At 46.9% G+C, this 12,995-nt stretch overlaps 1 protein-coding gene across 10 annotated transcripts in view; it reads right to left on the bottom strand.

Annotated features, from left to right (window-relative positions):
* Positions 1 to 421: 421 nt before the first annotated feature.
* Positions 422 to 12,995, bottom strand: part of Map3k13 (mitogen-activated protein kinase kinase kinase 13) — a 146,665-nt gene continuing 134,091 nt past the window's right edge. For 8 of the 10 annotated variants that reach the window (XM_029470554.2, XM_021184533.3, XM_085832430.1 and 5 more), the window contains 4 exons: positions 11,431 to 12,205; positions 8,483 to 8,550; positions 7,496 to 7,793; positions 422 to 5,903 (listed from right to left, as the gene is read on the bottom strand). In XM_029470554.2, the coding sequence (XP_029326414.1) occupies positions 5,802 to 5,903; positions 7,496 to 7,793; positions 8,483 to 8,550; positions 11,431 to 12,205 (1,243 nt within the window). In that variant the 3' untranslated portion in view covers positions 422 to 5,801. Of the gene's footprint in view, positions 6,300 to 7,495; positions 7,794 to 8,482; positions 8,551 to 11,430; positions 12,206 to 12,995 lie in introns of all 10 variants that reach the window. The other 2 variants (XM_085832433.1, XM_085832432.1) reach the window with 2 other exon arrangements.

Here is a 12,995-nt window from a genome sequence, read left to right as displayed (position 1 = left end):
GCACTGAAGACAGATTCCATAAGAGCATGTCTGTACATCTGCACACTCACAACTGCCCTTATCAGAGGGAGCAGAACTGGCTGAAAAAAATCCAAAAGGCTAGCTTAGCTTTTCACTTACTCTCAGCAGGCTTCTGACGGAATTATGCCAGCTTCCCACTTCCCCCTCCTGGCTTCTTTAAGAGTGATGTCATTGGTATCAGGACAGCTGTGGGAAGGACAGCAGGATTGCTCAGGAAGGAGCAGAGAGCCTGCCTAGGCCTTTATGGGAACACTCAAGACAAAGTGGAAACCACCCCTTGAGTGGTTGTCACTGAAATGTAGGATCCTGCTGTAGTACCCAGCTTGTGTTTCCCTGACATCCTGTCAGGACAGCGTGTAGGGCAAACATCCCCTTTAGGAAAAGACAGGACCAGGAAACAGAAGGTTTACTCTTTGTTTAATTTCATGCATTGGTTTGTTTTCATAATCATTCTTATTCCCATTGCTGTTCAGTACAAAGCCAGAGCCAGTATCTGAAAATGACGTGGAGTGGGGGGCCTGGGAGCTGAGACCACGGGAGAGAGACGCAAGTATTAGAAAGAGATTCATTTGCTCTAAATCAATAGGAACTCACATTACTGAGAGAGACAGAGACAGACAGACAGAGAGACAGACACACACACACACAGAGGGAGAGAGAGAGAGAGAGAGAGAGAGAGAAGAGGAGAGAGAGAGAAGGCAGACACATACATTAAAAAAAAGACTCAAAGGGTTTCCACATCCTCGGGAAGTGGAACTCTAGATGTGGACAGCCACTGGGGTGGAGTGATCATGATACACTCGCAACCCCTCACATGTGGCTGGGCCCTCTAGCTTGTAGCCATGGAAGGACCATGATCACCAGACAACAGCCTAGCTGATCCACCCCAAGAGCTGTACAGTGGCCCTTGGAAGTAGGGCTTTGATTCTGCTGGAAGCTTCCTTACAGTGGCCTTGCCATCTGCGGGTGTGGCACTGGTTGAAATCCTTCCATCACACTGTTACTACGTGATGCTGCCCAAAGCCTCACCCAGTTTCTTCATTTCTGAGAGCCACTCTCTTGAGCCACCCATCCCTGAGAAATGTTCTAGGTTCCACCTTATCCTCCACTTCAGCTCATTCTTGTTTAAACAGCTTTTGCAGTGCCAATTTATCTGAGCAGATAAGCAAATGTATGGATCCAGTGGGCCAGTCTAGAGGGAGGCGAGCAGACTGGGACGTTTGTTCTATGGCATCAGCAAAGAAAAAACTTGCTGACTGGAAAGGCACAGAATCCACACTGACAGTTGAAGAAAAGTCTTGATAAAAAATATCACATCATTTTTCACATCATCTCGGGAGGAAACAGGTAATAGACCGCACACCTGAACCTTCTGTGCAGATGGGGAAGAGTGTGCTCATTCAAGGTACAGTTCAGTGTGGGTAAAGAAATGCGATTGGTGGTTAGTTGATTGGATTGCAGTCCAAGGGGACAGAATAAAGGCAAGTGGCTCTTTGCCTGTCATGGCATACCCCTGCTGGCCTTGGGGATCCATAAGGAAACCCCTAGCATGGCCCTGTACTTGTCCATCAGGGAACTCAAGATCTTAAATGGTCAATGCGTACTTTGCACACCAGTTCCAGTCAGTTGTGGGTGCTGCTCTGCTCTGAGGCATATGGTGCTCAGAAGGAGGCCATGATGTTTAGGGTAGAGGTGGAGCATGGTGGAATATGGTTTCTTGGTTTTGAGAAATAAGCATGGTACACGTGGGGCAGGGCAGGAATCTCTTAGACATCATCATCATCATCGAGAAAGGGTCTCACCAAGTCACTCTGCCTGGCTTGTATGTAGACCAGGCTAGCCTTGAAGTCACAGAGTTTGCCTGTCCCTGTCTCTCCCAGAGCTAGGATTAAAGGTATGTGCCACCACACCCAGATAGAAATGTTTTTTAAAAATAGAATTTGACATGGGAAGGAGATCTCTAGGCCCTATTCTTACTGAGGAGTTATTGGCAGTTGACAGCTATTGAGGGAGGAGAATCACGCTTTTGTAGAAATGATCCACTGTTTGTGTCCCTTGCTCCAGTGGATGGCCATATGCATACCTGGGTGGCACTAACTGGGCTTAGTGAATTACCAAAACAATAATCCAAAAGCCTGGGGTCAGGAGGAAGATGGTTTAGGTGGGATATAGAGGGGTATGGACTGAATATAATCATAGTTCATTATTTACGTGTATGCAATTCTCAAATAATTATAAACATCTGAGACGTAAGGGCATAAGAAAAAAAAAACAGTAAACCACTGGATCAACAGGAACACATGCTCACAGAGACGATGATGTCAGGGCTACCTCATGGGGAGCAAGGGGACTACCTTGTGGGAGCACTGACAAGCCTGCATTAGTAACAAGGAACTCCAGCGCCATTGCCTCCATCACTCAGAGCAGCTTAGGGGAATAATTTAGCACAATGGCCCTGAATAATCACTAGACAGTACTGACTCAAAATGACTTTAATTCCTGGATTAACTTGGTGGAACTAAAGACTTAAAATACTCAATCTTCAACCAGACCACCTAAGTCATCTTCAAACATCACCTTCCCTGTCATGGGCAGAATCTCCCCCAGTCCTGCAGCTAGCTCTGATCTTAGTGGTGGTGGGGTATGTTTTAAAGTGCACACAGGCTTCTCTATTACTGTGCTAGGCTATTATTTTAAGAGGGATTTTTACTTAGGGACATAATCTAGAAAAAAGAAAAATCTAGTGCTTGATTGCAGTAGAAAATGAGACTCATCTTAGTAGTCAGTCAAAAAAAAAAAAAAAAAAAAAAAGCTGGCCAAAGAATGTAGCCATTCATCTCGCAGTATGTCCTGAAGCTTGAAATTGGTCTGGCAAGGATCCTCCAAGCATGGCGGCACCTAACAGCACTGAAGAATTGACTCTCAAGTTCCCCATCTCTCCACTTGAGGCTCTTCTGATGACTATAATGTTTTAAAGGAAACACAGTTGAGTTTCCTGAATCCTACAAGGCAGGTGGGGTAGGGAATGTTCTTCCCTTTTAACCTTGCTTAGGACCTTTTTTTTTTTCTTTCCTGAAACCTCGTTAATTCTACTACAGAAGTGTGGACTTCACTCCCATCTTGATGCTACAGCGAATGACTGGAATCAATAGCATATCCCTGGCATAGCGTGGCATCCCATAACGGTGAATCCAGTTAAGGTGGCCTTGGGGTGTCACACAGGCAGGGTGGGAATGCAGAATGCTGATGAAGGCTGAGGTACCGGGTGGGCTTTCTGGGAGGTGTGGGTAGAAGCTGCTCTTCAGAGCTCACTGTTGTCACTAATGGTGTGAACAGGACAGACAGCTGCTCCTGCTTTGTGTGGGACAGGAACGAGGGACCTGAGGCAGTCACAGAAGCACATCCTGCTGGTGTTGTACATGTCTGTGTTAGTCTCCCTGCTTCTCCCAATCCGTGGGACTCAGCAGGAAGGAGATGATGACCCGGTCTGCTGTCCACTCTTGAAACTACCTCGTGAGTCCTCACAGAAACACTCTGTCTTGCCGTCTGACCGTTCAGTCTCTTTCTGCCTCTCTTACAGTCCCATGATTTTATTCTAACACTTTGGAAAGTTTATAACTTTTGAAGCCTTTAAACTACTTGGTCATCTGCATATTCAGGAGCTTTTACCATCAAGTAAAAAAGAATCACAGTGTACCCGTTGGGTGTCAGAGCAGAGCACACCTCCTCAGACCATTGCTACAGTATTCAGGAGACCAGGGAAAACACTGAGGAATGCTGGGAGTGACAAAAGGCAGCTTCATTCCCAGCTTTCACTTAGGACCACAGAAGTCCATAATAATTCACGGTTAGCAATAAACAGCCATTGTGCTACATTGTCAGCCACACCTTCTGGTCAACAGAAAATTATGACAATATAAAATAAAAACAAGAATAATAATGCCATAACTTAAGCTCTTCTGTGTAGTCCTGCTACAGTTCATACAAAATGGAATAATTTAACAAAACAATACTGCTTTCTTAGTACAAGTTCCTTCATCTTTCCTATAAGCTAAAAATTATAGGCTGAATTTTAAAATCAATATCTCAACATAAAGTGTAAACAAAGGAGGGATCAAACATTAAGACTGGCTCTGAGTCCCTCCTGCACTTCATTTTGGCTGACGCAGTCAGTGAGTGACACCAGGCCCAGGGGCACTATTTCCACTGGGGTTGGAATGTCTTAATACCTGACATCCTTACAGGATGCAACATCAGAATACAGCCAGTGCAGGGCAATGCTTGGCAGAAGCCTGCACTGGAGACAGGAATCGGGCCAACGTGTGTATACATAAAGTCTAGATGAAATATCTTTAAGCCAGGCATGGTGATGCCCACCTGTGACCCAGCCCTCAGGGGACTGTGAGACATTTCCTGCTTCAAGCCAAGGCTCCACAAAGCACCTCCGGGTACCTTTCATAGCCCAGAACTCAAGACACAGGAAGAGTCACATGCTTTGGGGAAACTAAAGTAATTCTAATTCCTGCTTAGCATCAGCTGTTCCTTCTACAAATTTCCTGACCCAACTAAACAAAACTGCAGTGATTCAGAATAAAAACAAAAAACAGAAAACAAACAAACAAACAAACCTATCGTATTTTACAGAGAGCATTTAACAAAAATGTGGTGGTGGTGGTGGGGTCACCTTTTACGAGCTGCTAACTTAGCCTTTTATGCTACAGTGATTGACAGACAGCCACCAAAGCTTCCAAGCAAGAATGAGATCATGAACAAAATAAAGATGGTTTGGGATGGACACTGGGTGCGCACATCCTAGCTGCCTTCTGTGTGAATCAGTGTGGTTCCAGGAGGTAGACAACCTGGTCAGAGAGGGTCACACCGTCTTGCTTAGATAGCTGAACAGAGCCACCTCGAGAAGGAAGTTTTACAGGCTTGTGTCACAGACACTCTTTCTGTCTTCCCCCTTTATCTCCTTCAGGACCCTTTCTCCTTCCTAGAAGCAGTGGCCAACAGGCAGAAAGAAAGGAAGCTACTTGGGAGAAATGGCACTGCGTCTAGAAGAGCACGCTGGTCAGGGGTGTGAAAATGGCAGCACTGAATGGGAAGCATGTGCTGAGGGCGGGACCTGATGCTGCCAAAGCTCTGACTACCAGGTTCTGCTTAACGTTCAAGAAACGAAATGGCTTCCAGATGTGCAGTGACAGCTCTGTGTGGCTCTTCCTCCTAGAGGAAGCACACGCCCTTCCAAGGCATTGGTGCTTGAGATCACTCAACTTCCAGGTCATCTCCATCCTTCACATGGACAAGCCAGTTGACCTTAATGTGGCTGCATTTCCTTTGGCTTGTGTTTTCAATGTTCAACACGTCTCCTTACAAACTCTTCAAGCATGGATGAAAGATCCAGTCCCATGTTCAAGTGACAGTGACACCTGGCCCCACAAATTCCAAATGTTGTTCCTAAAGAGCAACATTTCCTTAATTTTTTTTGTAAAGAAATTATTGTGTCTGTATCATATATAGTTCACTCTTTACAATACAAAGTGTTAAAATGTCCAACAAAAATAAATATCAATGTTACAGTAGCTGGAGTATTCAGTACAATAGATCCCTGCCATTCTTGATTGAAATGCTCAGTGAGACGTAGTTTCATTTGGGTATTTCCCAGAGATTTGACAAGTCTCATGTTCCTGTCACTGTGGCTTGTTTCTGGGACGGGGCCACTCCTCTCAGACAGATGTAGGAGGGAGGAGTCTATTGCTGGAGAGGAGTCAGAGCCCTTGTCACCAGGTGGCAGAGCTGTAGTTCTTGCTGGTCCTAACAGTGGCATCGGAACACTCTCCCTCTGAGGAGTCACAGTCCGAGTCTCCAAACTGCACAGGGTTCTGCAAAGTTCAGACAAGAGCTCTTAATTCTCTTCCACAGCCCCCAGTGGCAGCATGCTGAACACTTTGCATGTGACAGCCTCACCCCTCAATGGCCCTCCCTGAAGGTGAGCTCAACACTGCCCATGCTATAGGAGCTCACAATGATAAATGAGGCTGGGCCCTGTTCTTGGGGTTGCTTATAGAGAACAGAGCTATATAAAGTTGATAATGTTGGCAGTGGGGGTGACACCTGTACCAGGTCCCCACATCCTCATTTCCATAGCATTCCAGTGCCCCAGGTTCCACTTACTGTAAGACGTTTACCTCTGTCAATCCAATTCACTCACCTGCTGAAAGAGATCACTTCTCACAGATTTGATAGAGATCACACATCTTACAGGTAAGGAGACTGACCTTCAGAGAGGGTAAGCAACTTGCTCAAGGTCACACAGTAGGTAGTGGGACTGGGGCTTGCATCTAGGTGGCCTGAGTCCGGGTTTTACAATTATGAGCACCATGCTCTCCTGACTCTCCAAAGGCTGTACTAGTCTAGAGAAGAGACAGTGTCTTCTGTTCTGTGTCAGTGTCTTCCAGGGGACAGCAAGGGTGTGGATGGAAGAATACTCAGTCCCTTAATGGGAATGGAAGATGGGGTGAGGAGGTGAGGAGGTGAGGAGGTGAGGATTCCGGAACATTCCATGTCTCTGCCTCACTGGTGAGACATGAGCCCCGGTGACTATATGCTTTCATGTGCGCTGTGGAGGCAGAATATGTTTTATCTACTGAATAAAAACCCTGAGGCATGAGCATCCTTGTGTTGGTTAGGTTCCCCCCTCACCCCCACTTGACACAAGCTAGAGTCATTTGAGAAGAGAAGACCTGAATTGAGAAAATGTTTTCATCAGACTGGCCTGTAGGCAAGTCTGTGAAGTCTTTTCTTAATTGACAATTATTGTCCAGTCTACTGTGGGTGGTACCACTCCCCTGGGTAGTGGGCTTGGCTGTACTAAAAAAAGAAGGAGGAGGAGGAGGAGGAGGAGGAGGAAGAGGAAGAGGAAGAGGAAGAGGAGGAGAAAGAAAGAGGAGGAACAGGAGGAAGAGGAGGAGGAGAAAGAAGGAGAAGGAGGAGGAGGAGGAGAAGGAAGAAGAAGAAGAGGAAGAAGAAGAAGAAGAAGGAGAAGGAGAAGGAGGAGGAGGAGGAGGAGGAGAAGAAGAAGGAGGAGGAGGAAGGGGAGGAGGAGGAAAGAAAGAAAGAAAGAAAGAGAGAGAGAGAGAGAGAGAGAAAGAAAGAAAGAAAGAAAGAAAGAAAGAAAGAAAGAAAGAAAGAAAGAAAGAAAGAAAGAAAGAAAGAAGAAGAAAAAGCAAGTTGAGCAGTCATTTCCTATGGCCGCTGCTTAGGTCCTGCCTCCAGGTTCCTGCTCTGCTTCAGTTCCTGCCTTGGCTTCTCTCAGTGATGGCCTGTGAGCTGTAAGTAAAATAAACCCTTTCTTCCCTAAGTTGCTTTTGGTCATAGTGTGTGTATCACAGCAACAGAGAGCAAACTAGGAAAATACTCTAAGCACAGAAGAACCAGAAAGGGTGGAGTGGAGTGAGGAGCGAGCAGTGCCCACCTCGTAGCCGCGCTCCTCGGCACACAGCTTGCCTAGGGACATCTGTGTCTTCACGCGCCGAACAGCACACTCCTTGTCAGACAGCCCATCTGAGTGGGAGGAGATCTCGATGGGGGCCTCGGGTGTCTGAGACAGCAGGTCGTCCAGTGTCTCTGCCAGGCGGTCCTGCCGTCTGTTGGTGGACTCATCAGGACTGTTCGAGTGGTCACTAGTGTTGCCCTCCTCTCCATCAGACACAGAGAAGTTCTCGGAGCTAAAGGTTGAGTATGACTGGTAACTGCTAATGCAGCGGTGAGGCCTGCAAACAGGGGAAACAAGTAGATGTAACCAGAGCATGAGCCTTTCCCCGCCTTGTCTGTCACCCAGAGGGACGGGAATACTGGACCTCCTGCCCCAGAGGAAGATCAAAAGTCAAGCTTGGTAGGAAACATTTACAGAAGTAGAGAGGAGCTATGGACTGATTTGTGCCCTCCCAAATTCTATTGTTTATCCATCTTTCCCATGTGAGGACACGGGAAGAAGGTGGCTATCTGCAAGCTAGGAAGCAAGCTGTGCCTAGTGGGATGGAATCCCCCGCCATTGTGTGCTCTGACTTTCCGGCTTCCACAACTGGGAGAAATAAATGATCCATAAACACTCCTGTGTGTGACATTTGGCTCTCGAAGCATGAACAGCCTATCTCGAGGAGGCCCCCTAGAAATCATCAGTCGCCACAAACAAGTACCACCCCTCCTGAAGCAGACTCTGTGCTCTTCAGTGTGACAGTGGGTCTGTACTCTGCCCCGTTTCTCTGGAAATGAATCTGATGACCTGTGACCTGCTGTGCAGAGGCAACTTTCAGACATGATGACAGAAAGACATCAGCACTCGGTTCAGTTTCCACGTATGGTGGCTGCAGAAGGGCCTCTGGCTGAGCCAGGTGTAGCACATGCAGGGGCAGGCTTTCCCGTTATACCGAACACAGTCACAGGCTCGTGCGGGCCTTACCTCTGTCGTCGAGGAAATTCTACTTCACTGTCCACTTCCCCTTCCTCTTCTGAGGAGTCATCTCCACTCTGAGGAGGACAGGAGAAAAGGCCTTTATTGGTTTCCCTCTTCCCTATCTCTCCTTGCCTCTCACAGGTTTAGTCTTCATCCAGACGGGTTTAGTGATACCCTGTTCATGGCCTCTTTAAGCATGTCCATCAACATCTGGGCAGGGCAGTTCACAACTGGAATCCTACCATCCCGCTGAGGCAGGTTGATGAGGACAGCTCGGCACAGTGAGTGTCTGGCCTACTAATTAGTCAAACACTGTCTCAAAAACAAACAACAAAAACTGCAAAGCAGCCTCCAGATAAAACAAACGACTCCCCAATACCAAAACAGAGCAACCCAAACCAACACATCCATATACACCTCCCATTCAGCAGCAGTATACCCTGTTTCCATGACAACAGGTCCTTTGCCAGGTGCTAGAAGACACAGGACTTCCCCTTTGCCTTCAGGAGGCAGAGGTCCCAGAGAGGAAGCTGGTGAAGTCATGGATTTGGGACACTGTCCTGTAACTGTTGCCACAAGTGGCTCTAGGGTCTTTCATAGAAGTTCCACCTAGGCACTTTCAGCTCTGCAAAGCCCAGCAAATGCTTTCCCGTTTCCATAACAACTGTTTCATCACTAATACTCCAGCTACATCAAGACATATGGAGTTTCAACCTCAGATTGTACCTTGTTCGTATTCAACACCACTGAAGGTGCAATCACATAAATGTGTGTCATTACTTTACAACTTAACAAAAAAAAATGGTCTCTAGGCATTTTTACTGAATCCACAAGTTGTCGGGGACAAGGGTGCTCTGTCTGAGACCACTGAGAGGATTGCAGGGTTCTGTGTCTGATGTGAAGAGCTGTCTAAGTGCTTGGCTGACAGCTGATCTTCCCCAAGGGGAAGATCTCATCTAGCACCAAAGGCAGAAAATCAGCCACAGGTAAGATCAACTGCCCTTACCCCAGCACTACAATACCCTGGATTACAGAGTCTCCTGGGAGCTTAGATGGTCCCACCCCTGAGCCAGAGGGAATGACCTAAAGCCCATTCTAAAATAGCACAATCATATTCATTGTATTTTGACATGTCTGGGGTTTTTTTCTTAATAGAAAAGACAGGGATGGAGTCATCCTAATTGCCAGGATGGGCAGTTGTATTAGGAACCCTCACTGAAGTGCATCCTGGGAAAGGGAAGCTGAGTGGCTGTGGGGTGTGTGCAGTTTCAACATAGCTGAACGTGTTGTGTGTTCTCGGACCTGCAGAGCCATAGATGGCATCAAATTGGCAGTAAGGTCATTCAAAGGAACGTGTGGTGTGGAATGACTAAGAAAAGATATGGGTTTCTTTTGAGGTTGATAAAAATGTTTTAAAATTGGTTGTTGAGATGGCTACAGAATAATGAAGATAAAAAGCATTGAACTAGGTCAAGGCTGGCAAGATGGCTAGGGGCAAAGGCATCTGCCATCAAATAAACCAAGATGGGAATGGTGATATATTATAGTGACAACTCAAAAAGACTGTAAGAGGGGGTTGGTGGATGTTGGTCATTCAGTGAGGGGGTTGGTTGTGGTTTGTTAGTAGTTGTGCTCCAAGAAGAAACAAGAGGAAAGGAATTAGATTCAGGGATTTTCCTAATTTCTCTTTCCCTCTGTCCTTGTTTCTTCCTAAATAGTGTTGGGGGTGAAACCAGAGTGGGGACAGACAAAGGGTGGGAAAAAGAACCCACTAGCAAAGACCAGCTGCAGTGTCTGTTACAATCCTAGCACACAGGAGGCTGAGACATGAGAAGTCTGAGTTTGAGACCAGCTTGAGCTATATACAGCAAGATTCTGTCTCTCCCGGTCCCAAACCCAACCAAACCAGACCAAATCAATCAACTAGCTAACCAGCCAGCCTGTAAAGTTTAAATGGAAGGACTCTATGTAACTGGCCACAGGAGTTGGGGGGTTGTGGAATGAATTAGCTCATATCAAGTGTACCACCTGACAGCACACATGAACCTCCGCTTAGGCAGCGGCAGCGGCCCGTGTGGACAGAAACACAGATCTGAGACAGTGCGTAGTCCTCAGCCTCAGCTCCTCTCTCATGACGTATCCAGCTTACCAGACACACTCGGCTCTCCTTCCCTTTCTCAACAGTGGCAATGTTTAGAATGACATGTTTACCATGTTCCAGATACTTCTCACAATAACCTTTGTTAGAAACCTTAGCAAGACAATATAACTTAAAGAGGGCTGTATTCCAGACGCCTTTCTAGACACCACTTACTAATTCGCGTAGTCTTTAAATCAAGAAGCCTGGCTGAGTCCACTATTGGCACTTTGTCTAGACAGTGGCGGATTCACAGAGGTGGCAGGTGGACAAGCCTCACTCTGGACTGTCTGACCCCCAAGCTTAGGATCTCTGGCACCACAGAGGACTGCTAGGTAACTAGCTGGGTCAAGATGGTTGTTAATGTTTTCTAAAGAGCATTAGTGCCAAGGGGGATTAGAAGCACACGTTTTAAAGGGCTGGGGAGTCAAATGGATGCAGGAGATGCTGGGTGACAGAGTTTACTATGTAACGTCTCCAAGGTCGTGTTTGCTATGGCACATCAGGAACCTCCCTTTCCTAACCGTCCCGTGATACCGAGCAAGACTGGAGTTCTAGGACAACAGTTTCCAAACCTGTTGACTGCGTATCTCTAAAATATGGTTTCCCTGTCTCCCAGGCCAGTAACCCCCCAAATGAACTCCCTGGCCCACCACTGAAGCGCTGTGGAGGGAAAGTCTTTTTCCCAATGCACACTCTTTTCCCAAACGCACACCTTTGAATGTCCAATTTCATAATGTGCACCACATGACTGTCTCTGACATCAAAGGATATCACCCTTTGATGTCAGGGACAGTCTACACTTGTTAAACCTTACCTTCTGAAGGGGCCGTGACTTTTGAGGTAGCATTGGGGGTGTGAATTGATGAGAAATACCAGACTGACAGCCATTGAATCCATTTGCCTCTGTTCTCTCAGAGCCTTGGGCATTTCCTGAAAGAGGATTGTGTGCTGGTGAACTGGAACAGTCTGGGCTCCTCCCCACTGGCTCAGTAGTGGGAACATCTAAAGACCCAGAATGTTCTGGCCTGCACTGGAAACAGGGATCATAGGGCTCAGCCTGACAACAGCCCCAGGGTCCAACTTGGTCTTGGTCAAGTTCAGAATTTCTCCAGCAATCTGCCGCCATGGCTGTGGAGATGAGGTCGGGGCTTGAGCCAGGCATCTGTCTTTGTGCATGGTTGCTGAGTGGACTCCGCAGGGCCGCTGCGGGGCCAAAGTACCTCAGGTTATTGGTGCAGGTTGCAATGTCCTGCCCATGCGCATTGAGTCTGGGATGCCGGCTCTGAGGCTGGGTAGGTGGGGTTTGCTGGTATTGCTGCTGGAGAGGGTTATGTTGATGGACTGAAGCACACTGAGCCTGAGTGTGGTGCAGGTAGGTGGGGTGGGGTGAATTTTCCTGGGCGGGCTGGGTTTTCAAGATTGCTGCAAAGTCGCTATGGCTGCCTCTACTGTTCCCTCGGCGGTGACGTGGTTTGCTTCGGTACCGGCTCCTGCTGCTTGCGGTGGACATTTTGGGACTTCCAGACAGAGGGGATGCAGTGGGAACGGCTTCTGTACTAGGAATGCCCTCAGATCGCAACAGGTCTGGCCTGCGGAGGAGAACAGATTTGTTTCAAACGCATCAAAACATGTTTAACATTGGGGTGAATATATGCCAAGCTTTACAATACTTTCTTGGATTATAAACTTGCAATGCTGGGGATCAAATCCAGGGTCTTGTGCCTGCTAGGCAAGCGCCCTACTGCTCAGCTGCACCCTAGCCCTGCAATCTTTGTTGTTATCGTTCATAAGTTTGTTTGAGATAGTGTCTTACTCCATAGCCCAGGTTAGTCTCAAATTTGTGGAAATCTTCCTGCTTCAGCCTCCCGAATCCTGGAGCTATCAGGCTTCCTGGCTTCATATACTCTTTCAGTCAGCACTCAGAGACACCGGGATTTTATCCATTGGAGGCAACAGATAGACACAAGAGAGCTGTTTAATGTTGGATGCTTAAAACAGCAAAAAAACTGGGAGACAATCTAAATATCCACTTAGAGTGATTTTTTATTTTTAATTTAATTTAATTAAACTATTTAATTTAAATAGATTTAATTATGATTGTGGAGAGTATATGTGGTGTGTGTGTGTGTTTGTGTGTGTGTGTGAGAGTGTGTGTGTCCCACAGTGCATGTATAAAGGTCAGAGAACGACATTGGGGAAGTTGGTTCTCTCCTTCCATCATGGAGTCTGGGAATTGAACTCAGGCCATCAGGTTTGTGCTCTTTTACTGGTTAAGCTGTCTTATACTAGCAGCTGTTACTTTTCTGGATTCTGAGTCACTAAATTATGCATTCATTTCTTAGAATTCTGTCCCACAAGGTCCTTAACGTCTTCCTTGTG

Source organism: Mus caroli, unplaced genomic scaffold, assembly GCF_978045245.1.
Source record: "Mus caroli unplaced genomic scaffold, Mus_caroli_1 scaffold_17, whole genome shotgun sequence".
Lineage (NCBI taxonomy): Eukaryota > Metazoa > Chordata > Mammalia > Rodentia > Muridae > Mus > Mus caroli.
The sequence above is the reverse complement of the archived record's forward strand: the minus strand, read 5'-3'. Positions and strand labels throughout refer to the sequence as shown.